The sequence below is a fragment of the Mustela erminea genome, chromosome 1 (assembly GCF_009829155.1).
Source record: "Mustela erminea isolate mMusErm1 chromosome 1, mMusErm1.Pri, whole genome shotgun sequence".
Lineage (NCBI taxonomy): Eukaryota > Metazoa > Chordata > Mammalia > Carnivora > Mustelidae > Mustela > Mustela erminea.
In genome coordinates this window covers 100874508-100900721 of record NC_045614.1, presented here as the reverse complement: position 1 = coordinate 100900721, position 26214 = coordinate 100874508, and the positions used below count along the sequence as shown (strand labels likewise).

The 26214-nt window shown below is 43.5% G+C and overlaps 1 protein-coding gene across 21 annotated transcripts in view; it reads right to left on the bottom strand.

The window, feature by feature from the left end:
- The window catches only part of KALRN (kalirin RhoGEF kinase), a 659050-nt gene that overhangs the window by 234681 nt on the left and 398155 nt on the right, over nt 1-26214 (bottom strand). For all 21 annotated transcript variants that reach the window (XM_032335453.1, XM_032335509.1, XM_032335462.1 and 18 more), the window contains exons 20-25: nt 25876-25991; nt 25281-25403; nt 16325-16507; nt 14970-15088; nt 11812-11878; nt 11085-11194 (exon numbers count right to left, since the gene is read on the bottom strand). In XM_032335453.1, the coding sequence (XP_032191344.1) occupies nt 11085-11194; nt 11812-11878; nt 14970-15088; nt 16325-16507; nt 25281-25403; nt 25876-25991 (718 nt within the window). The remainder of the gene's footprint in view (nt 1-11084; nt 11195-11811; nt 11879-14969; nt 15089-16324; nt 16508-25280; nt 25404-25875; nt 25992-26214) is intronic.

Here is a 26214-nt window from a genome sequence, read left to right as displayed (position 1 = left end):
AGTGTTACTTATGTTCCCCCCCCCCCCCCCCCCCCCGTCAATGACATAGGAAACTGTTGTTTTTAGTTTTAGTCCTATGTGGAAGGCTACAATGTTAATGATAGGTGGGATCACAGAGATATAATTTTTTGTCCACCTGCGATGCAGATTTTTCTGTAATAAATGGGCATTGCTGTTGTAATAAGAAAAAGTCACTTAAAAATTTTGGGGGATTCCTAGCAGTACCCATTTAGTGAAATCAACCTTCCCCTCACATGTGAATTTTAGACCATCCTGATTTAAATCATGGAATGGAAGTAATTATAATGCAATTTGGGCTTTCAAAACACAAATATGCAGTGCTCGAAAATCAATGAGGTATGCTATTTCCCACTACTTTTAGAAGAACTGACATACATGTATTTAATAGGACTTCTACAATAAAAAATAGGAGAAAAATTATGTAATGCTGTAATTGAGGATCAAATTTTTTTATCAGGCCAAAAAGGAAATATCCTGTTTTTGCTGTAAGAGAAGCAGTCTAGGAGCACCTGGGTGGCTCAGTCAGTTAGGGGACTGCCTTTGGCTCAGGTTGTAACCTCAGGGTCCTGGGAGTGAGCCCCACAATGGGCTCCCTGCTCAGCAGGGAGCCACTTCTCCCTTTCCCTCTGCCCCTCCTTCCTGCTTGTGCTTTCTCTCAAATAAATAAATAAATAAAAATCCCTTTTTTTTTTCTTTTTTAGGAGAAGCAATCTGGTTCTCCACCATATCACCTCATCACTGAATTCTAAGAGATATTTATTATGTGGTCCTTCTCCATGAGGAACACTAAGTAATATAATATATAACATCTTCAGGAGTAGTTTTCCAGAAGGTGTTTATATGGTCACTCAATTTAAATCTCAGTGAAGACAATACATGCCATGATGGACTGAATAGGGCCTGGGGCGGGGACTGGAATGACTTGGTGATTGGGGAGAAAATCTTTTTTTTTTTTTAAGATTTTATTTATTTATTAGACAAAGAGAGAAAGAGATCACAAGTAGGCAGAGAGACAGGCGGGGCGGGGCGAAGCAGGCCCCCCGCTGAGCAGAGAGCCTGATGCGGGGCTCGATCCCAGGACCCTGAGATCACGACCTGAGCCAAGGCAGAGGCTTAACCCACTGAGCCACCCAGGCACCCCTAGGGGAGAAAATCTGATGGGCTATTCTAAGACAACGATTGGTGAAAGAAAATGAAAGACTTTAAAGAAGGAAGGACCCAGGAGAGAGGCCCTGGAAGATGAGACAGAAGGGAGAAATGGAAGAACCTAAAGGGCCTGGCAGTTGGGATGAACCACCTCAGTTTGTGAAAGACCTCTGCTTCCCCATCTCAGGATCTCACTCCAGTCCCCTCAGCTCTGACTCCCATGGTATTTACGCTCTTCTACTTTGGGCTGGTCAAAGAAATGATAAAATAGCCAGATCATGACATTCCATACAGGAGACAATTCAGGGAACGTTTTCTTCTTTCCTTAACTTATGACCCAAGGTCAGTGGCCTGGTTGTTTAAGGTTAATTTTAAACAAATGGTGGTAATTATCCCGATAGAACTGATCATTATCTAGCTGCTGAAGACAGTGCTAGGAATTTTCTTTAGAATCTTGGCAGTCTAAATAGAGCAATACCATGACTTCCTTGATAGTAGCTATCAAAACCCTATGAGAGGATGCTCAGTTTGACCATTTTCAAGAAATGAAAGCACTATAAAATGAATTAAATGGATAGAATATTATTTCTGTAATGAATGTCTTTCTGGAAAATGAAGGTTTTTAGCAGCAATGGCCATTAGCCCACCTTCTACCGATCCTGTGCCTCACTGTCCTTTCCTCCCACAGCCAAGCAGAAGTTAAAGAACCAGAGTTCCCTCTTAGAGCTGTGAGGGGGCTCTTCCAAGGCTGCATTTCCCTCATCTTTGAATAACAACCTCCTGGGGTTGTTGTGAGGATTTAATAAGTCCATGTGGGTAAAGAGCCCACCCCAGTGCCTAGCATATAGTAGACACTACATAAACAGGGGTTCTTTAAGACCCACGCTTCCCAATATTAACAAACTCATACCCCAATAAACATACATATTGCACTTTTCCCCATTTGTGGAGACTCATTCCTAGGGAGCTTTCCCCTAGGGGAGCCCCTGTTGGAAAATCTTCCCCTAGAATACATCCTGGGAAATCTTGATTGAGTGCTACAAAAATTAGATTCCAAGGTCACAGTCATTTACGTTTGGGAAGTGCTGGGCCGAACTGGTCTCTTTACTGCAGGCTTCCAAAGACCTATACAATGACGAGGAACATGAGAAGTGTCCACAGTAGATACAGTGTGCAACGTCTCCCAAACTTCTTTGCAAGTTCTGGGGGCAGTATCAGACTCTGTCTCAAGGAACACTCCTGGAAAACCCTAGTGGGTGATCCCTACACCTGGCTGGGCACTACCCTCTCGGGGTTTGGATCTGAGCCTCTGCATTGACCAGAAGAGCTCCCTGGGTAATTCTATTGCATTTGGTCCATAGGTCAGCATTTGAAGGCAACTGCCTCAGATTCCACCGTGCTTCTAGTTGGCAGATAATGACTCTGTATGATTTTATTTTTTAATAGAAAAAACTAAAACTTAGAAAACTATCTTGTGCTGGGCAAATCAATTCACAACCTTGAGTAAGATATTCACTACCATCTCAATGTGATTGTTGAAGGCCATGTAGCAATATTAAAATCTGCTTTTTGATGTAAAGTTTATGAAGATGGTAGATTACATAACTCTGATCCATATCATTTCATCTACTTCAAGTAGGATGAGTTTAAGTGAAAGCATGAGAGGTCACGACACCCTTCCCATATTGGCTCTTCCATAGCCACATCTAGGTCCTCACCATCTCAACAATTAAATGTAATGAATCATGAGAGAACAAGCAAAGCAAGTAGTTTCAGTGTTTATGTGAATAGCTGGGGTTCTTTTTGAAGTGCACAAAACTTTTAAAGAAATGTCAAAATCTAAGCAAAGTCATTACTCTATTAAATGACCATGATGCAATTTTTGTGCGATTACTTTCTGAGGAAAATGCCTCCCTCTGGCTTTGTACAGAATCCTGGGAAATGAAACCCATAGCATTTACTGACAGAAAAGCTTTGTGAGGCTTCTGATTAAGTACTCTGGAAACAGCACCATTCCAGAAGTACTTTGAGTCATTCTGATTTTGTTCTTTTCTCCAAAGGTAAATTTGGTCTCTGGTCTCACCACTTCTGGAGAAGGCCTCACAGTGTGGTCCAGAAGATGGCCCTTTACATCAAGGGTGCAGTTTGTATTTAAAGGGGAAGGTACTTGATGATCTTGTGTTGTGTGTGTGCATGTGCGTGTGTGTGCCTCTCATGCGTGTGCACTTGCTAGGACGCCAGAGGTGGTGAGAAGGGGAATGATGGTAGGGGCTATGGCAAGGAGGAGGAAGAGCACAGGGAGGAGGATACATCAAGAGATAAAGCTGAAGGTAGGGTGGGGAGAGCGCTCTCCTGCTCACTGCTTTGCAGGTAAGTCCAGGGCTTTGCCTCCTTATCAAAGCAGGGTTGGGTTACTGTTCTCATGCAAGTGGAGCTAGACATCATTTCTAAAGAATCACTTGTGACTGACAGATTCAGAGTCTAGCACATAAGAGGGTCTAGAGGGCAAAGGCTGAGACAGCTAATAAGCTCGGGACCACCACAAAACCCAGGAGAGCCATGTGCACTCCAGGGAAGGTGTGGGCGGGTTTGTGGAAGTGTGACTGTCAAGTTTGATCACCTAGGCTGAGCCATGAGAGTCGCCCTTCCCTGTCCCTCCATCCACACCAGGAACTTCAGCCTGGATGAGAGACGAAGGGGAGGGGTGTGCAGGGCTGGAATTCCACTCCACTTATTTCCCACCCTCAGGCTCCAACCTCAAGGGGTACTTTACCTTGCTGCCCTGCTACCTGTTGAACATGTTTTGTTGATACCTCCTAATTGTGTTTAACTTGTGTGATCAGAGGAAGCAAAAAGTTCCTGTATAGATATGTAACAGGTTTAATGTTAAAAAAAATATTAAAAAGTTAACCTGCCATGGAATGTTATTCATGTCCCTTAATGTGCTATTCAGCAACTAGGCATGAGTACTAAGCAGTCGGTTTGTACAACTAAAATTAGCATGACTTTGATACATCCAACTGAATATTTAGAGTATGTCTTGCCTTGGGTATGCCCCAATACCTATGGACAGCACCAGTGTTGGCAGCTGACTGAAAAAACCACGACCAACAACAAAGCCATGGGTAAAGTTTTATAAGGCCCTTCTGATGGGTGGGGTCAGACCTGCAATGACATACAGGCACATCAAGGTATGGGTTTAGGGCCCAAGAAAATCTCCAACAGGCCTTTCTCTTCTTCTTACCCTGACTTTTGAATATTAAGAAAGTGACAATGTGATGTAATGGGAAGTTATGAAGACCTGGAATCTTTGGCTGTGCTACCAATAGGCTTGGGCAGGTCACAAACCCTTGCAAGGTCCAGTGCCTATAATACACAAGGGAGAGGAACAGAACTAGATTATCTTGAAAGGTTTTTTCCCAGGATTTCATACTTTGTAATTCTGTGACTTCTGGAAATGGGATAAAACTAACATCAAGAGCACTTGGATGGGAGAAGAGCATAGAAGCATTGAAGAAGCATATTTTAAGCAAGGGTGTGTGTTGGGAAATGAGAGGAGAAGCAAAGGAGAAAGCAGTGGCCTGCAGTGTGTTCTGTAGACTGGGCTGCAGGCTGCACATCCCCGCTCTCGCCACTGGGTGGAGCCAGCTCCTCACCTTGTTTCTAGGGCTTGTGTTAATTTATGGGGTGGAAACTAGCATTAAAACAGGGGAAGGAGAAAGAGAAACAGAGCCTAACCCAAATATCAGAATGTATCGCACACAGTGAGGATGTTATTCTGAAAAACTTAATTTCCCTATTATATATAAGCATGTGCGTCTCAGGACATAACATATCTTTTCCTATGGTTCACGATGAAAAAAAATGTTTAATAAACGTCTTGTTGATTTTCCCATCCAGATGTGATGGTGGGGATGCCTGGGTGGCTCAGTTGGTTAAGTGTCTGCCTTTGGTTCATGTGATGATCCCAGGGTCCTGGGATCAAGTCCTATATCAGGCTCCTTGCTCAGTGAGAGCCCTGCTTCTCCCTCTGCCTGCTGCTCTCCAGTTGTGCACCACTCCAGCAGATAAATAGCTCAAAACCAAAATAGAATGGTAGCCCTAGAGAGGCCTGGGTCTTTATTCATCTCTTTCCCCACACTCCCTTCTGCCTCTAACCTCCCTGCTTCTGCCCTCCCTCCTTTCCCTCTTCCTCTTGTTCCCCCTGTTATCCACCCACTTCACTGTTCTCCCGCGCTTCTCCTCTGTCTAGGTATTTGATCCCTCTCACCCCCCTCACTCTGGCTCCCATCCCTTCCTCTGCGCCTCGGCCACCACCATTTCTGACCCCAACTACCTGGACCCTCCATCGCTCTCTTCCTCCACATCAGTCTCACAGGTGACAAGACATGGCTGAACTGACGGTGGGAGGGCCGGACCTCGCCTTACCCCTGACCCAGGGTTGAGACTGACTCACAAACTCCTCCTGGAGACCTCTGTCAGCCTCCTTGCTAGACTTGGCCACTCTCCTCCCTAGAAAGGCCTTTGTTCAAACTTCCCTCCATCATTAAGGCAGCCATCCCTGGTGGTAGAAATCCTACCAGTTATTTAAATCCCATCTCAAATGTCCTCCTTTCTGTGAGGCCTTTCCTATTTTCCAACTGAGGCCATTTTCTTTGCTCCTTTTAACTGCATGTGTGCTTCCCACCCCCTGAACACAGTACCTATAATAATAATTCCCGCGCCTTGGGGGCAGAGAGCCTGGGTTTGATTCATCACTTGGTACCAGTTCTAACTCCAAACTAGCACGGGGCTGGCCCAAGAGGGAGCTCTGGGAAGATGATGGAAATGTGGGTCTGGTCCAGTTGTTCCCTGGAGTTTCCCATCCCTTCCCCCAGCTCTCCCCTGCCCTGCTGTACATCAGCCTAGCTCCTGGCTGACCCTGGCTACCTGCTGTCCTACTCGGCTGACCTTGGCCTGGCTGGTGCTCCCAACTTAGCCCCCCAATAGCTCTGGCCCTTTTCCCTCAGCCCCGAGCCCAGGAATGCTGGGCTGGGAGTACAATGGGTGGAGGCCTAGCCCAAATCTTAGCTTCTGGCCAAGCCTGAAGAGAAGAAGTATACAGGATATCCGGCCCTGGTTGTAGGTCCTTCACTTGCCTTTTCAACACTTGCTGAAAAATGACCTGTTTCAGGTAATTATCATAAGAGTATAGGACCTGGATGACATACCTGCAGAAGTAATGGGCTGAAGTATGCCTCAAACATCCACAGAGAAGTTGGTTAGATATGAATCAAACCAACAAACTTTGGCAGTCCCAGCTGATGGTCTACGTAGTGGGGGGAGGGGTAAAAGCACAGACCCCGAGAATCCACACCGAATCTTTAAAGGGGGAGAGGGTGTCCCACCACTGGGTAAGTCTGGTTCCTCTCTGGGTCTCAACATTCTTTTTTTTTTTTTTTTAAAGATTTTATTTATTTATTTGACAGAGAGAGATCACAAGTAGGCAGAGAGACAGGCAGAGAGAGAGGAGGAAGCAAGCTCCCAGCTGAGCAGAGAGCCTGATGCGGGGCTCGATCCCAGGACCCTGGGATCATGACCTGAGCCGAAGGCAGAGGCTTAGCCCACTGAGCCACCCAGGCGCCCCTCAACATCCTTAACTATAAATGAAGACAGTTGTACTTGGTGGTGAGGATGACCCTCAGAGCCCTAACAGCAGAGATTTTATAAAATTTGTCATTGATAGGATTCCCATGCAAATAACAGAAAAATAACTGAAAACCAAAAAGTAAAGTTCAGATTTAACTGAAAGTGATAAGCATTTTAAACAGCTGTTCTTACTGAAGCTGAAAATCTGATCACCAAGACAAACTGAAAGAGAATAATTTTTTTTTTTTGAATCACAAGTTGTAGGTTAATTCTAGTGGGGATACTGTATTTAAAAAAAATCCACTAATTTTTGGGGGATCTATTTATGGAATATGCTATCTTATCTGGGAGCTCCTAGAATGCTTGGCAAAATACAATAGAAATGGACTTAGGTCTTGTGTGTCTAAGTTTCATTATCTTTTTGATTCTATAAGAAGGAGACATAGTATGAAAATGGGAAGAGCAGAGGGTAAAAACTGAGTATCATTCCACTCAAACCTCCAACTTCAGTTAAAACCGCCACTTGTAGGTAGTAAATTTTACATGTTGAATTGCTCTTCTTTATAGAAATTTTGGTGCTTGATAATTTCTCCATTTACTATCTGTACAGACAGAGGTCTTTGAGAAAGATCACACACACACACACACACAAACACGCATGCACACACAGAGAGAGAAATATTACACAGCTATAAAAAGGACGAGACTGTGCCATTTACAACAACATGGACAGACCTAGAGGATATTATGCTAAATGAAATAAGTCAGATGAAGAAAGACAAATACCATATGATTTTACTCATTTGTGGAATCTGAAAAAAAGCCAAATGAATAAACAACAAAAACCAAAATCAGAGCTGTAAATACAGAGAACAAACTGATAGTTGCCAGAAGGAGGGCTAAGGGACAAGGGCAAAACGGGTGAAGAGAAGGGGGAGATCCAGACCCCCAGCTGTGGAATGAATACATCACAGGCATGAGAGGCACAGCATAGGAAACACAGTCAATGACATTGTAAGTGTGTTGCATGGTGACAGATGGTAGTTATGTCTGTGGTCAGCATAGCGTACTATATAAGCCCATCAAAGCAGCATGTTGTACACCTCCAACTCATGTAACATGATGTGTCAATAACACACATATAACAAGACTGAAACTCATAAGAAAGCCCCAGGAAACTCCTTCATTCAGATATTATTTTGCTATTAAGGTTATAACTGTTAAGGATCTGGAAGTGATAGGGAAAAAAAATCATACCTAAGAGTTTTTCCTGTTTTGAGACCTTCACAAACAGAAGACCTAATTATGGCACTAGCCCATAGGTCTGCAAACTCATTCTATTTTTAGTCTATGTCCATTCGTCCATCCATCCATCTATCCACCCAACAAACACTGACTTAAAGTGCACTGTGGGGTAGAGCTAGGCATTAAAAGACATGGGTCTTTCATGGAGTTCACATTTGCTGTATTTTCAAAGCTGCCTTCATTGCCTTTTTGGCTCTTATTTATTAGTGATATTAGAGGTATTATGCTTTTTTCCAGTTAATCAAAATTTCTATGGTGTAAGGAGAAAGCACATACTATGAGAAAAGTCTTAAACTTCAGATCCTATAGATTATTAATACACAGCTTTATTTCCTTGGATGTTCCTTTAAGTTGTGAATAATTTAAAACACTAATTTTTTTTGCTGGAGGGCTTTCTATATGCTTTGCAGAATTCCTTTCTTTTAATGCAGGATATACTAATTATTCAAGGTTATTGCTAATCTCAGTTATTATACTATATTACAGCATACAGCATATAACTGGCTGTGTTGGCCTCTATATTGGGATAAAGGATCATTTGCATCGACACCAAGTAGCCTTTGACCACTGGGATTTTGGGTGTTCTTTTGCCTTCTCTCTCGCTCTCTCTCTTTTTTTTTTTTTTCAGTTTATCTGTCTTCTTTTACTTTATGCTGGTAATATCAACGTATTTGCTCAAATTCATGACATTAACTTACTAAGTTACTATGGTCTTAGAAATGATCTAACCATCTAACAAGACTGTTAAACAATTTAACTAGAGGTAAGGTAGCTGTTCGGGAGGATAGAAAGGTCCTTCTATGAAAAGATAAGAACCTTATCTTTGTGATATCTCTTTTGGCTGTTCAAAGGCTGGTTTTTATTTTCTTCTTGTTTCTTTATAACGTTATAAATAGGTAACTTTGGCTGGGTAGCTGTGTTCTTGATAATTAAATTTATTCTTCTACAGAATGTAGGCTTCCATGTGGCTTGACTTTTTTTTTTTTAAGGGCTTCTGAGAACTATACTTTGCCATTGGTAGCTCTTTCAGCTCTTTAAAAATTATAAACTGCTTACTATGGCTTATTAGCGTGGTATCATGAAACAAGAGTAAGCGGTAGATACTTTGTTACAACTGGTCCATTTTGACATGAATATTCTTTTCCCATCTACGTTACTTTAGCAAAAGCAGGGCTCCCTGGAAGTGTATGCTGTGATCTCTAGGCTTCCATACTTAGTCATTTTGGTAAGAATATGGGGAAAGTGAGACTTGTTGACTAAATCCCAGAGACCGTAAATCAAAAAAGTGAAAGCACCCTGCCCTACTGCTTACCAGTCCAATGTCTTCGCAGATATTCTGGAGGAGATGGGGTAATGCTGAGCGGGACTCAGAGGACAGAACTGGGGGCTTAGTGGTCAAGAATGGCTTTACTGGGATCTTATTAAAGAGCCAAGAGGAAAGAATATTTCTATGTCTGGAGATTTCCAGACAAACCAAATGGAGAATGCTAAAACTTGTGATTTAATAACAAAACAAAACAAAAAAAGAAGTAGTAGTACTGGGAAATTTTATTAAGTACTCCAGAAAGTCGGAAGGGTTTTTTCCTCCTAGAAATGACTGGTTTCACAGTCTGACAGGGTAAGATGTCACAGAAGATGCACATTTGGTGTTCTTTTTAAAACTGATGCCATTTAACGACATAAGAGGGTCGATGAGAGAAGTGTGGGTCTCCATGTCTTATTTAGACCTTTTAGAGCCCAGGATCATTTTGTACCAAACTTTTGCTTGCTCCCAGTCATTTCCAGCAAAGGTCCACACTGAGGTCTTATTTTCTATAGCTAGGCTGTCTACTCTGATAGCCACTTGCCATCTAAATTTATTAAATTGAATAAAATTAAATATTCAGTTCTCAGAAGCACAGGTCATATGTTAAGTGTTGAAGGGCCTTGCATGTCTAGTGGCTATCGGACTGACCAGCCCAAACGTGGGCCATTTCCATTACAGCAGAACACTGTATTAGAGAATGCTGTTCTAGAGGCTTGCCTCACCCCTACACAGGGGGTGAGGGTCTCACCAGGAACTCTTGGGCTGGCGGTTTTCTCTCAGTAAATGCCTCAATGAGTCTGACTACAGGACTTCCTCTGAACTGTGTCCTACAACATTGAAGCTCTACCTCTTGGCCCCTTTCTGAGACAAGGTCCCGAGAGAGATCTAGGACTTTACACTTAATCCTGTGTCTTCAGATTCCTATTTTGAAATCTAAGTTATTTGCGTTAATTGGGTCTGTAACTAACCAACCAATGTTCTGGCTGACTCTGTGAACAATGGAACGTGTGTAGTTTGCTGTAGAAAAGACCCTTAAATTGGGAGCCAGACAAATGAAGTGTGAGGCTTTAGGGCTCTATGGTTCGACTCATCTCAACAACACACAGAGGGCTGATTGATGTTCTCCCCTATAAGCTGTCAAGAAATGTGTTCCATTAGGTATTTTGCTTATCTATCTATATATTTACTTTCTTTCTTTCTTTCTTTCTTTTTTTTTTTTTTTTTGGTTGAGGGTGGGGATGATGAAGTAGTTAAGGAATGGAGGAAGTATTTAGGTTGAAACAAACAAACAAAAAACAATGGAATTTGAAACCCAAGGCCCACAACGAAGAATGATGAGCCTTAGATGCATGTCAGAATTTCCTATGGTTTCACTGAGGAGTCGCTACTTTTATCTCCTCGGAGCTTGGTGATCACCCCGATTGGATATGAAGGCGGTGCCAGTTAGGTCCCTAAGGAGACCTGGGACTGACACTTTGAAGACTCGATGTCACTGTCTACAAGTGACTTTGGACAATTGTGGAGAAAGAGGGTTGAGTGAGGAAAAAGTCTGAGCAACTGACTTAGACAATTCACCAGGTAGGATTTACCAATCAGCTTGGACCCACTCATTGGAAAGCCCTGATGATGGGCAATCACGGCCCTACGTATGTTCTGGGGAAACCCTCCACCAACCTACTTGTTATGAAAATCGTAGATCTCCTGGATGTTGCCAAAGATGACATGTTCTTTATTAAGGATCCCGGCAGGGATCTCCTCCACGCCGCTCGTCATTTCCCACAGGTAGGTCTGTAAGACAGCAACACCTTCATCACAGGCAAGAACTACAAAATGCAGACAAAGTAAACAGGTCTTCACACTGGAGGGGTAAAACTCAGACCAGGCTTGCATGTGGAGTGTGAAAAGTGAGAGAGTTAGATACTCAGAATAGGAAGAAAGAACACCCAAATGTTCTATTATTTTCAACCGTTGCCGGGAAAACTCACATCCCGAGCTTCACCAAAGCACAAACTCCACATCCCTCTTACTTATTAAATGTGTTTGTTTGAGTGTGTTGGGTGGGGGTCAGCAGGTACAGATTTGCAGACTCAACTGAAGTTCATTGACTTTTTTTATTTAGAAAAAAAATAAAAGTTTTTATTTAGAATTTAAATGGTTTTTATTTAGAATTTAAGTCTCCTATAAGTTTTTGCTGGGTCCAGCTCCAGTCTGAGAAGTTTCTTTTCAAAAGCATTTTAAGCTCCCAGGCAATTACTACTGATTCTGGGAGCAAGGTTTCCTCTGTTGGCTTTTATTTGTGAAGCTCTGGGAGAAGACAAAGAGCATTGAGCTTCTCTCAAGGACTTGACACTGGCATGGCTGTCATTTTTCTAATACAGCTGTGCACTGATGACTGCAAGACTTACCTCCAAGCACTCGTGTAAGTCCCTTACATAAGCCTTCTCTGTCTGCAGCAATTCAGCCATAATGAATCTAGAAGAAAACAAATGGGCTTTTCGTTGGTTCAAGATATAATACCTCCCTCCCTTCACACCTCACTCCCCCAACCCTGGCTTTCATGACATTCCCGAATGACCCACGTTTTGACTTCACCACCGTGTCTCTTCCTTTCTTCCAAACTCCCTCCCTCTGAGTATTCTTCTCAGAGGCCCTGTCACCTTGACCCCTTGTTCTGTATCCCTCCAGCCTGGGTGTGTTCAGCTAGTTCCACATCCTCTCCCTTTTCTGACCCAGTTCCACTGCTGTGCGATGCCGTGCTGACACACGTGTGCTCTGGGTTGCACGGGTGTGCTTGCATGCATGCAGAAGCATGCGGTTACCACTTATATTCATTTCCCAGCTGCCTGTCTTCCACTCACAGCTCCAGGAATGATGATTTCTGTTCAACAGAACTGCTGACTTTTACCAAAATGCTCTGCAGTCCCATCAGTTAAGCCAGGTTTAAAAGCCAGGTGCCCATGCCCCAGACACTGCCACGGAGGCTGGCGGGTAGCAAACTTTCGTCTGTAAAGAGCTAGACAGTAAATATTAGTGGGCCCTTAAGTCTCTATCACAACCACTCCACTTTGCTTCTGGAATGTGAAAGAAGCCATGGACTCTATGTAAAAATAAATAAATAACTAGGTAAGTGTTGTTGTGTTCCAACAAGAGTTTATTTATGGACACAACAGAGTTTCATCTAATTTTCAAGCTGCGAAATATTTTTCTTCTGGTATTTTTTCAACCATTGAAAAATGTAAAAAATAATGTTGCCCTACGAAACAGGTAGGGGGGGTCAGATTTGGCCTGTGGGTCACAGTTTGCTGACCTCTGGCCTAGATTACCCCCTGTGCTTGGACACAATTTCGAAGGGGGCTTGCTTACAACCCGCACCGCAGAGCACAAGTTAAGGATGTTGTGACTGCTCTTCAGTCTCCCCTAAAGGAAAGCTTGAGCTCCGCACCTGCAAGGAGAGGGCTCCCTTCCTCTTGGGCCCCTGAACAACATGATATTTCCGGGCGGTTATTACACTGATGATGCCTGGCTTCATTGTCGCATACCGACTTCATTTGCTTTCTTTCACAGATTTTTTTCTATAAATGGTGCTTCTTAGCTGACATGTGATGTAGTAATACCTAACTGAGCCAATGTATAGATTTATACATTGATCTTAGGTGATGTCAGCTTTTCATGGTAGCTCATAATGAAAACCGCTACTTGTAGATGTCTTGGTATTCACATAAAAATTTTGAGAATGATTAGCCCCAAAGTGTCCCCTGTTGGAAATTTCACAAGAAATATGAAAATGGGCCGCACCTTTTTCCAGACATTTGTCTTTGTAGGATTTTCCTTAAAGTAATCCATTGTGCTAGCAATGACCTTACCATTAATATTAAAGTAGTTCAAAAAAACTCGCCCTTTTGCAGGAGTTCATTAGCCATTCTCTTACTATTCTATGCTATTGGAAGAGTGGAAAGGGCATGAGCTTTGAAGTCAGACAAATAGAAACTGAATTATTATTTTGTCATTTACTGGAAGTAGGACTGGCTTTCCAAGCCTTAGACTCCTTACTTATAAAACAGCCGACAACACTGGGTTGTCGCAAGGATTAAATAAGATCATATAAGCAAAGTTTCTTACATGTTGCAGGTGTTTGGTAAATAAGGAAAGAAGGAAAATCAGAAGGGACATAATCTGACATGCTTTAAAAAGTTGTCTTTGGTTTCACTGCCTTAGGTTTCTGGTATTCCTCTACCTTGTCCCTTTTTCTCCATCTGCTTCCTGAAGTTTAATCTGTCTTCTTCATAATTCAGCTCCATTGCCCTCCACCTCATTTTGTTTTCTTTTCCAGCTGTCCTTTCCCATCCTCTGGCTATTTGGTGTCCCAGAGAGAGTGCAACAGGAAGATTTGGCCAAGTACAGGCTCTTTATTTCCCTTCCTGTTATAGGCTGAATTGTGCCACCCCATCCCCCATTCATAAGGTAAAGTCCCAAACCCTAGTACCTGAGAAAGTAATCTTATTTAGAAACAGTCCATTACAAATGTAAACAGTTAAGATTGGGTTATATTGGAAAAGGGTAGAGCCCTATTTTAAAGTGATCATAACAAGTATCATGGAGGACAAGGGGTGTTAGAGAGGAGAAGGGAGTTGGGGTAAATGGAAGGGGAGGTGAATCATGAGAGTCTATGGACTCTAAAAAACAATCTGAGGGGTTTGAAGTGGCGGGGGTGTGGGAGGTTGGGGTACCAGGTGGTGGGTATTATAGAGGGCACGGATTGCATGGAACACTGCGTGTGGTGAAAAAATAATGAATACTGTTTTTCTGAAAATAAATAAATTGAAAAAAAAAGTGACAGGTGTCATTAAAAAGGAGAAATCTGGATATAGGTATATATTCAGGAAGAATGCCATGAACACCTGTAGCCAGCCATCTAGAGGTAAGGAGAAAGACCTGGAACAAATCCTTCCCTCCCAGCCCTCAGAGAGATCAGACCTGCCAATACTTTGGTCTCAGACTTCTAGTCTCCAGAGCTGTGAAGCATTGTATTTCTGTTAGTTAAGCCATCCAATTTGTCATACTTTGTTATAGCAGCCCAAACAAACTAATACACTCCCTAGATAAAACACAAGCGCTGGACTTTGCAGAACAGCTTCAGTTTCTCCAGCTCCAAAGGACCTGTGGTCCTACTTTATTTTGATAAGACCAACTACATTGGGCTTCTTAATTTTAGGACATACTGTTTTTTTTCCCCAGCACTACCCAAAAGGAATCTTTCAAAATATTCTTCATAAAGCTCTTGCAAAGATCGCTGGGTATGTGTAACTTTCTAACACCAATATAAAGAAAGCAGAGCCATCACGAAGTGGTTTTTTAAGGTGGACATGGTTCATTGTTTCCACTATCCAATGCTCTATAATTCTTGATTAGTGTGAAATGCAGGTGGAAGCATCATATCTGTCTATTCCAACCTCTGTGGGTGGTCGTGAGGACACATAAAGCTGTCCAAAGGAACATGTAGCAGTGAAAACCAAGCATAGTCATGAGGAGCTTGCTACGTGGGTAGAAGCTCCCCAAAACATACTCTTTCTTCCGGGCCGACTTCCGCTTCTCTTCATTGACTTCGTGGTTGGCGTCCCGTAGCTTGACCTCACGATCTGAAAGGCTTGCTGGGATGATGTCCAGCTCTAGGTCCTTATTGTCCTATACAGAGAGAGATCGCAGAGGTCACCTTGGAGATGCCTTGGGAGGAACTCATCAGAGTCAGGGGAGGTGGTAGAAGGCAAAAAGAGAGGAAGATATAAGGGAGCAGGTTGAAAAGACAGAGAATCCCACAAATGTCCACCTATAAGTCCTCTTTTTCATGAAAAATTTTTTTTCAATTAAGAAAGGTATAAAATGTTCAGGTCAAATGGTCAGGGCTAATATCCTTGGAAAGGAAAAAAAATAAACACATTTGATAATTAGCGTCCTATTTCCCCAATGACTTTAGTTCTGATTAATCTAAATGTACACACACACATACACACACGTACGTCTAAAATTGGTTATTAACCATTAAAATAGATGTGAAACAGAAATACATACAGATACAAGAAAACTTTCATTTGTCAAAGGAAAATAACAAAAGCCAGTATTTTTATTTAAAAAAGCAACTTCCCTTGAAAAGAGAAAGCTAAATGATAGAACAATTATTAAATTTGCCCATCCCTGCTTATTTCAAACACTGTTTTGTATTTATACAGAATGGAAACCTCCAGGAAAAAAAAACTCACCGTTTAAAGCCTAGGGGAGGTGTTATTATTTCTCCCAATTTAGTGGTTTAACCAGTTCACTCTCTAGTCTGTTCTGCTTCAGAGCATCAGTCTATTTAAAGATTTAAGAATTAGCAATCCTAGGATTAAACTGCCAGCCTATATTTAGCTCTTAATTCATAGGTTAGTGACCTCTATTACAAAGAAGAGATTAAAAGTCAGTCTTCCCTTGATTCTTGGCAAACAGTATCTCTTTTCAGTGAAAATGTCCAATAGCCTTTGCACAATTGCATCCCTTACTCCTGAAAGAACACTATTATACATCCTGGGGACCCCAACATTTGCTGATTAACATAATTGGGTGGAAGATGGCACTGATGAAGCCAAGGTAAGGGGTTTAGTCCTCAAAGTTAACAGTTAACTCTACACATGGAAAAACTCTGTTTTGTGGCCTCAGCGCCGGCCAGCCAGTTTTGCTATTTAGCATTAATCATGAGGGGCTGAAGGCCAATGGTTCATCAAAATCCATCCCCTGACTAGAAAAATCACACAAGGCAAGCGTTCTAGGGGTCAAGAGCTCAGAAAGACTGTTCCAGAAAGCCCACTTTCCTCCATGGTAATGAGAGAAGCGGTGCCCAGAGAGATGAGAAGGAAGGATGTCCCAGCTGGGCAACCCCATGCCTACCTCCGTGTTGACGCCTAGCGCTTTCTCCAGAGAGTACCGGTACTTTCCCATCCTCAGGGAGAAGTCTCTGTAATGCTTGTCCACCGTGGTCACCCATTTCCTGATCTCTGTGGCATGAATGTGGCCTTTTTCCACAAAGCTATCAGCCAGTTGAATCAGAAGCTTCACCTTCTCCTTTGTTTGCTGCCCCAAAAGATGGTCTCAAGTTACTAGATTTATGCTCACAGCCCTTCACTCCCACCCCCTTTTCCATCACTCCCACCCCCCTTTCCTTCACTGCAGCCACAGATACTCCCTGCCTGCCTGGGTTTATACCCAGCTCTGCCCCTAGCTGGGAGGTCTTGAACAAATTACCTAAGTCCTCTGTGCCTCCGTTCTTTTACCTACAAAACAGGGATCATAATAATCCTCTGTCATAGGGTTGTTGTGAGCATTTCATGAGTTGGCCATGCAGAATGCTCAGACCAGTGCCGGGGGCACAGCGCTCTCATTAGGAGCTCAGGAAGCGATACATGTTAGCCATCATGATTACTGTAAGCATCTCGTACATTAATATGGTCCTTTAGCAGGTCGCAGAATAGGTTAATGTCACATCTGAGACTCATTTGAGTCTTAAAGCATCTCTAAAATGTGGGTGGCAGGAGGTGGTGTGGGTCTCCTCAAACCACAGATAAAAAAAGCTGAGGCTTAGAGAGGCTTAGGGCTCGTCCAAGTTCATCCCACCTATAAGTGAATAATAGCACCTATTGGCTTCTGGACCACGGAGCCTAGTTCTCTCCCTTCACTGCACCGGCCTGAAGGAGGCTTTGTCAACAGCTCAGGTGGCACATGCTAGGATCTAAAGAAATCTAATGAGCAGATTTCAGAGTAAGGTCTGTCTCTTTCACCACCAGGATCTTGTCTTTAGTTTCCATTAGAGAGAGAGAGAGAGAGTAAGAGAAGAGTTAATGAAGCTAGTATCTATTATGGGGCTAAGGAAGGTGGAGTTCTGATATATATCGGATTAATTCCATTTCTAGCCAGAGTTTATTCAACACTTACTCTGTCCACACCACTGTGCAGAGGGCTGTGGGAACAGGCTTGGGGGGTAAACAAAAGAAGAGAAAAAGATACTCATTTTCTCCAGTCTATATCTCTAGAGGGGACAAGATTGTCACGCAGAGTGGTTAAATAACTCAAGGCATTATGAAATTGAATGTCAACATGACAAGTATGTAGAGTTAACACTGCAGGAATTTTAAAACAGGAAAAAATGAAGGTGGGATGGCATGGGCAGGAAAGGTCCTGTGGGGAGGAGGGGCTTATGCTGGGAAAGATACGGAAACAAAGGAGATGTGTGGAGAAGTAAACACTTGCTCATCTTTTATCCTCAGGTTGGGTTTTGAAACTCCAAGATCAGGGAAGCTTGATTAATTTTAAGAAAAAGGGAAGAGCATTTGAATGATATTCAGAGAAATAAAATTATTAACTTTTGGACTGGAGGAGAGGAGATTCAAGTGTTGGTTTGGTTTTTTTGTTTGTTTGTTTGTTTAGATTTTATTTATTTATTTGAAGGAGAGAGAGCACAAGTGCAAGCATAAGAGGTGAGAGGAGGGGCAGAGGGAGAAGCAGAGTCCCCGCTGAGCAGGAGCCTGATGTGGGACTTGATCCCAGGACCCTGGGATCACGACCTGAGTCGAAGGCAGATGCTTGATCAACTGAGCCACCCAGGTTTCCTGTAGATTCAAGTTTTGGATCATCCTAAGATCTAGATAACTGAGGGAAACTGAGGCAGAAAAATCTCTGGAGCAACAGCAGAATGGACAGAAGAGCCTTTCTTTAGTCCATCCTCCTCCCTCACTTTCCAGGCTCATCTACAGACCTCCCACAAGAGACGGATCCCCTCAAGAAATGCCAGAGAGATGTCTGGAAAGGCAAGCAAGGCCAGGGACATGTGGGCTCCAGCTCTCCAGAAAATCACACACTTGAGCCTCCCCTATCTCAGGACAGCAGGCTCGTCCCTAGGCTGGGAGACAAGGGCCCAGAAGAGCTTTGTCGTGAAGGAAAGAAGATGGGTCTGAGGATAGAAGAAGTATCTCCTTAACCATCATAAGGCAAAGAAAAACATCATGGGAAATTGGTTAAGATCCCTAGTAGCCTAAGGACTTCTAGCTTACTGCAGTTAGAGTTTTTGTTTTGTTTTTTTCCTTTTCCCCCGAAAAAAAGAAGTTATAAAGTTTGCTATTTATTGAAAGCAGAGATTAAATTTTTTGCAGTCATAATCAAGAAACCTTTATGTAAAATGCTTGAAAATATGTATTCTCTGCTCTCGGTAAAGAGACTTTGGCATGAAATGGGGGTTTTACAACCAGCTGGTGCCAGAAGCCCTCCTGGGAGCTCCACCACCAGAAATCATATCCTGAAACATGGAACTTATAATTTGGATGCAACAAGAAGAATGATTTGTGGTCAAGAGTATCCCAGGTATGTGTAGAACCTGGGGGAGCAAACAGGCAGTAAATGGGCTGGTGTAGACAAGTCCTCCTTATGTGGCCTCACCTACTGGAGAGCTGCCGTGCTCTTCATGGCCCCTAAACACTAGCCATGCCAATCCTCACATGCTCTTCCCATTGTCACGGGTGGTTCCTACTCAGCTTTTCTTTCTTTCTTTTTTTTTTAAGATTTTATTTATTTATTTGACAGACAGAGATCACAAGTAGGCAGAGAGGCAGGCAGAGAGAGAGAGAGAGAGAGAGAGGAGGAAGCAGGCTCCCTGCTAAGCAGAGAGCCCGACTCGGGGCTCAATACCAGGACCCTGGGATCATAACTTGAGCCAAAGGCAGAGGCTTTAAACCACTGGGCCACCCAGACATCCCTCGGCCTCGCTTTCTATGCAATGACCTTCTTTCCTCTCCTTTCCACTCCACAAGCTGAGTGGGGAATGCCCTTCCCAGCATCCCCATGGTGCCACACCATGGGCTACTTATGTGTCTCCTTCATCAGACTGTACATGTCTAAAAGGGTTCCATCTTATTCATTTGAGTCTCCAAAGTCTAGAAAATAGTAAGGCATCCCATAAATGTTGACTAAGTGAATTTGTGAGTAAATACTGGGTTTGGAGGTAAGTAAAGTGGGACCAACAAGAATTGAGGGTTTATGCTGAAAAAATTCTGACCCATACACAGGACCCCAACCATGGCCACAGCACCTACTGGGAGTAGTCTGAAGTGATTTCCTACAAAGGAGGGACCATGAGGGCACCATGCAATCTGCCACATGCTTGGCCATAGCTGATGAGATCAGAGGTAAAAACCTGTCTTGCTGGTGCAGCCCATCAAGATGTAGCCACTGACTTCTGTGGCATCCTGGCCTAAAATCTAAACAGGGGCAGGGGCAATGTGCTAGGTTAGTTAAAATTGTTTTTCTGGGGATTTGAACTGCATAGGGAAGTGGGTAGGTGGCAGCAAGGCAGAAATGAAAATATAGGCAGTGGCCACGAGAAGGGAAGTGCAGGCTGCATCACAGTAATGGTGATCACCTATTCCTGATTCCCTGTCAGGAGATGACCAGACAGGGGCGGGGTGGGGAGTTGCTGGAACTGCCTTTGGTGTAGCTTTCATGCCCAGAGGTGAGACTATTTTTGTTCTGCCCATCAGGCTGAGTCATTTGGATTTTCTTGGACTCCTGGGAGGTTCAGCCCTTGCTTCTCTCTTCTTTTCCACATAGAGCCATACAGGATCTTTTCCATTTCATAACTCAAGCCAGTTTGAAACTCAAATCTTGCCACCAAAACAGAGTAACTTATCTAGACTGATAAAATGGGGGTCAAATTGCAGAGGCCTCTGAATGGTAGGGTCAGAAGGAAGGATGTGATCTAGTGGACAAAAGGGAGTCTTTAAGGGACATAATTCATCTGGACCTGGAAATCTAGAAAGGACATCTCACTTATCTTGGGCTTCATGGGTCCCCTAAAATTTATGTTTTCCTCTTTCCATTTTGAATTCTATATAATCTGCTAGAAAACTCAAAGGTAAGAAAGAAGGGGTCAGTAGTTCTATTTTCCTTCTTTATTTCCCCTTTCTCTTCCTTCCTCCCTTTGATCAGTTAATATCATACCATCTTTCCCTAATCAATGAACCCTATGCTGAATATAGTTTATAAAAAGCCTCTTGGTGTCTTTTGCACATCTCACAGGTCTTTAAGATTTAGCCTTCTTGATGTTATTTTTATAATTTCATTATCGTCTTCCAATTTGCCTTTCATTGCAGATATTCCTTGTATTTACTGACACATTCTTTGTCAATAGGAAGTTATTGAGCTCCCTGATGTGGGTAAACAGTGCTCTTGAGATAGATCTTCATATTCATTCCAGAGGCGGAGACTTTGTTGTTATATATGAGAAACTAAAGCTTTCAAAAACATCTATTGCATGTGAGCTATATTCCCCTTGATTCTCAGAAATGCAATGTCCACCTTTTACGTGAACTGTCCAGATTCTCCTTTTCTCAGTCCAAACCACCTGTCTGACAAGCCCAGTGTCCCCTTTCCTCATGGTCTGAATTCCTGAATTAGCTAACTTAGTTCAGTTCAGGCTCCAGTCACTTTTGTTATCACATAATTCTCTCTTGTTAAGAAGAATTAAGTCCAATTTATCTCAAAGCTTCTTTTACTTTCAGAGATAAAATGACCGGTTTAAAAAAGTGTTTTTCTGGGATAATCAAAAAACCCTGATGAGATACCACTCGATACCCTCCAGGATGGCATTATGAAAAAGATGAATGATAACTAGTATCAGAGAGGACGTGGAGAAGTTGGAACTCTTCCACGCCACTGGTGGGGATGGAAAATGGCACAACCACTTCAGAAAACAGGTCAGCAGCTCCTCAAAAAGTTAAAGAAGAGTCACCGTACGGCTCTACCATTCCACGCCTGGGTAGATAGCTAAGAGAACTGAAAAAATAGGTTTACACAAAGGCTTGTCTACAAATATTCACAGCAATACATTGCTCATGGTAGCCCCAAAACGATAACAACCCAAATGTCCATCAACTAATAAATGGATAAATAAAATGTGGCCTGTCTTATAATAGAATATTATTCAGTCATACAAAGGAATGAAGTACTGATACATGTTACACCATGGATGAACCTTGACAATATTATAAGTGAAAAGAGTCAGACACAAAAGACCACATATTGTATTATTCCATGATTTTGTTTATATGAAATCTCCAGAATAGACAAAGACAGAAAATAGACTGGTGGTTCCAGGCCTGAGGAGAGGAAGGAATGGGGAATGGCTGCTAGTGGCTCTAGGGCTTGTTTTGGGAGTGATGAATATGTTCTGGAACTAGATAGTGGCAATGGCGGCACAACCTGTGTACATACCAAAACCAACTGATTATAAAATTAAGAAACCAAAGAACCTAAAAAAAAAAAAAAGTCTTGTTATGAGAAAGAAATTGATTATCTGTTTTTTGGGTGTTGAGTTTGGTAATCATGTCAAAAATGGGCAGAAGACATGAACAGACTCTTCTCTAAAGAAGATAAATGGCTAACAGACACAGGAAAAAATGTTCATCAGCCATCAAGGAAATTCAAATCAAAACCACATTGAGATACCACCTTACACCAGTTAGAATGGTCAAAATTACCAGGACAAGAAACAATAGGTATTGGAGAGGATGTGGAGAAAGGGGAACTCTTTCCCCTTCCACAAGGGGAAAGCTTCTTTCCCCTTGCACAAAGTTGTGCAAGTTGGGGCAGCCACTTTGGAAAACAGTGTGGAGATTCCTCAAAAAATTAAAAGTAGAGCTACTCTGTGACCCTGCAATTGCACGATTGGGTATTTACTCCAAAGATACAGATGTAGTAAAAAGAAGGGCCATGTGTACCCCAATGTTCATAGCAGCAATGGCCACAATCACTAAACTGTGGAAAGAGCTAAGATGCCCTTCAACAGATGAATGGGTAAAGAAGATATGGCCCATATATACAAAGGAGTATTACTCAGCCATCAGAAAGTAGGAATCACCCAACTTTTGTATCCACATGGATGGGACTGGAGGAGATCATGCTGAGTGAAATAAGTCAAGCAGAGAGAGTCAATTATCATATGGCTTCACTTACTTGTGGAGCATAAGGAATAACACAGAGGACACTAGGAGAAGGAAAGGAAAAGTGAATTGGGGTAAATTGGAGGGGAGAGAAAGTATGAGAGACTATGGACTCTGAGAAACAAACTGAGGGTTTTGGAGGGGAGGGAAGTAAGGGGTTGGGTGAGCCTGGTGGTGGGTACTAAGGAGGGCAGGTATTGCATGGAGCACTGGGTGTGGTGTATAAACAATGAATCTTGGAACACTGAAAAAATAAAATAAAAGTAAGGTGTTAAAAAAAAGAAAGAAATAGATTTCTTCCAGCTGTCCAGATGATTAAGCTTTCCTCCTATCATGTGTCTTGACCTCTTATAAAAATTGTGAAACCCTCAACAGGAAAATATCTTATATATTCTTCTAACCAGACTTTCTACAGACTACCACAGTTAGAAAAATTTTGTTATCCTCTTAACCCCACCTGAATTCTCTTAATCTTATTTTTATTGTCATACTTGTGGATTGCTATGTAGAAAGAACATTTTTATGTTCCATGTTTCTTTGAGTTCATGTGTTTCTTTGGAGCAGAGTAAAATAATTCAATATACTCAATACGTTCTATTGGCCTGCTTAGTCCTGAAGGCCACCATATTTACTCTCCTGTGGTTTCAGGTCAATTTGGTTTCCATTTCCAATTCACTTTACTGGTTACAAAGATTACAGTCAAAGTTGGCTGGTTAAAGGAGGCTTGCCTCTAGGAAGTGGGGCTGGAGTGGAACAGGGGGCTGTTGCCTTTCATCAGAAGCTCTTCAAATGGATTTGTTATCCAGTAGATATCCTAGTAATGAATAGCCCCAAGACTTGGAATGTGTCAGAGGGGTAAATGAAACCCCATTACAGAGTTAAGTTAGGTGGGTGAGGGAAGAGAAAGAGCCAAAGTAATAGAATCATATTAAACATAGTTTGGGGGAAGGAAGTCATTGAAATCTACTCAAACTTCTTTGTTGCCCATGTTCACAGATACCTGCAGCCTATCTTCAATGCACGATTCGGTCACGTAAGTGAATAAAGTGTGGCTCTTATCCTTTGGGATCTTGCTGCCTCACATGGGAGATACCCCATCACACAGATTACTGGAGAACAGGGTGGTTCGTGGCCACAGGATCACAGAGGGGGAGGCACTCCAGTAGAAAGGTGGGCTCTTTTTGGAAAGTATAAACTAGAAGGAAGAAAATGATATTCTAGGCAGAAAAATGGTATAGAGGAGGTAGAGAAGCAAGAAAATATAGGATGTATCTCTCAGAGGGTAGGAAAATACATCCATTCCTCTGGAGCGTAAAATTTGCATGAAAGAATAATGAGGTTAAAGCTGGAGAGGTAAGGCGGTGCCATTGTGGAGGCTGTTCACCTGAAGGTGCTGGTGAGCCACTGAAGCTCTCGGACCGGGTGGTAAAATGACCCACCCAGTGTCTTAAAGATGAACAGCAATGATGAGCAGGATGGATAGCAAGGAAGGAAAGGCTGCATGCATGGAACCCAATTACAGTGGTTATAACGCAAATGGCAAAGAGGGGAAAGATGGAAAGAAAAATTGTAAATGGACTAAATAATACATTTCCACTTAGGTTCCAAAGATTCTGGTCCTAGGGAGTTCTACTACAACCAACTGAGCCACCCAGGCGTCTCGGAGTTCTACTACAATATATGGGTAGGAACACCAGTGAATCTGATAACATCCAGCTTCTTAATGACTCATTATTGACGTTAGTTCCAGAGGGGCAGATAGACAGAGAATAGGTAATTCAAAAGCTCTTTTCATTTGGATTTGAAAAGAGTTCCGTGTATCTGCCACCTTCCTAGTGCTGTTTGCTCTTGCTGGTATTGAAATGAGTCCCTTATCTAAACTGACAGCTTTCCACACTGAATGGAAAAGCCCCCAAGCGCACTGGAATGCAGAGGAAGTTTTCCTACTACCAAACGTTCATAGTGTAGGAGTCAGAAAGTGAGTAACCCCTCCTGAAGGATCCATTCATGGACGAGGCTAAGGTTTGTCACAGCAAACTAAAGGAAATTTGCCTTCGTGTCAAAGTGATCCCTGGGGAGGACGGGCATTAATACATTTCCCGCCCCCGCCATGACCCCCCACAAAAGCAGCTCTCATCCAGGAAGAGCATCTGCCCTGTGAGGAAGTGATGCCAAGACAGGCTCCCCCACGGCAGGGAGCCCAGCGTGAGGATCGCGGATGCTACAAAGAGCTAACGGAGACAGATCAGATTTTCATTTCAACCCAAGGGTCCCCAGATCAAATCCTGGCTGTGAAAACACATTTCCTCCGACTCTAGCATTTCCTGCCTCAGTGTGAACAGGGGTGTGAGGGTGTGGGCTGTGTGTGCCAGTGCACATTTTGCTCCCCAGAGACCCCAGCCTGGCTCGTTTGCAGGTCTGAGGCCAGATGGAAGTAGTCAGTTCAGGAAGTAAGACCCTTGTCTTCTTTGTGAACACGTCCATAGTCATCAGCCTATAAAGCAGACTTCCCAAACCATTCCAACACCAAGAATATGTGGTGCAGAGGTGCACACAGGCAGTGCGCATGTCACATGAATACATCCTTCTGCCTTACTGGGTCCGAAAGAGCACAGCCGAGTCTAGACCTGGAGCACGAAGAGGAGTATTTGTAAGCACAGTGCACACGAGCTGGCCTCCCTCGCATCGATGCTCCATCCAGAGGCTGCGATTCTCTGGGCATTCAGGCAGCAAAGGGGACCCCCTACCCGCCCTGTGGTCAGCACTTCGCGGTAGAGAGGCTGCTCTCCCTTCTGCAGCGTGACCCTGGCCAGACCGGGGAGAGCTGGAGGATGTGGGGAGGGCTCCGGAACGCCTCCTACCTTGGCAGGCACCCTGAATTCCCCATATTCTTTCAGCAGTTCCTGAGTCTCCTCTGTGGTGTCTCCCGTGGAGGTATGTGTTGAGAGGTAATATTCACCTGTTTCTTGGATCCAGTCCAGCGCCTGTGGGAGGAAACAACCCACCCAGTCCCCGAAAAGTCAGCTGTCCATAGGAAAACATGCATTGCTACGCTGTTTGGCACAGTGTGACAGACCCAGGAAAGGCTGGCACATTTTGGTCAACATGTAGCTTGGAAGCTGATTTTATGATTGAACCCTCTCCCATTGACTCAGAACATCCTACCAGCTGGAGAGTGTCTCATCCACTGGCCCTCATCTTCTAGGCCAGGCTCAGCATCGTGCACAAGTTAGGGCCCAGCTAACCCCAGCATCTCCTCCTAGCTCCTGGTGCAGTGTGCTTGGTAAAGGCTGAATGACCAGTAAGTGACAGTCCATTCTCTTTCCTTTCGTCCGCACCACTGCCCGTATCTACTCTGCCTGCTGCCATGACCCTCTTCTGGACTGTCCCTGTGGCCATCTTGGTGACTGTATCACTCCCGGAACAGAGGAGAAGCCGGGAGAACCATGGACGTACCTGCTTTGCGCTGCGCTCAAACACGACATATTGCTGGCACTGGTCTAACCGCCGCTTCTTCAGGGTCCAGAAGTGCAGGACACGGTTCTCCCGCTGTAAGAGCTCGCTCAAGATGGCTGCAGGGCAGAGAAGATGAGCACTGGCTCGGGAAGGCCCCAAACCCGACCGGCCAGCCGCTGGCACCACATACCCCAGCTTCCAGACACCTGTGACTTTCCAGCCTCCCAAGGGGACTAATCAAGGTCCCAAATGTGAGGACAGGAAAGCATTTCCCAGAGGGGAGCAAGATCAGAGGGACTGAGGTGAGAGCCTGGCCATGAGGCTCCATCAGTGAAGGGA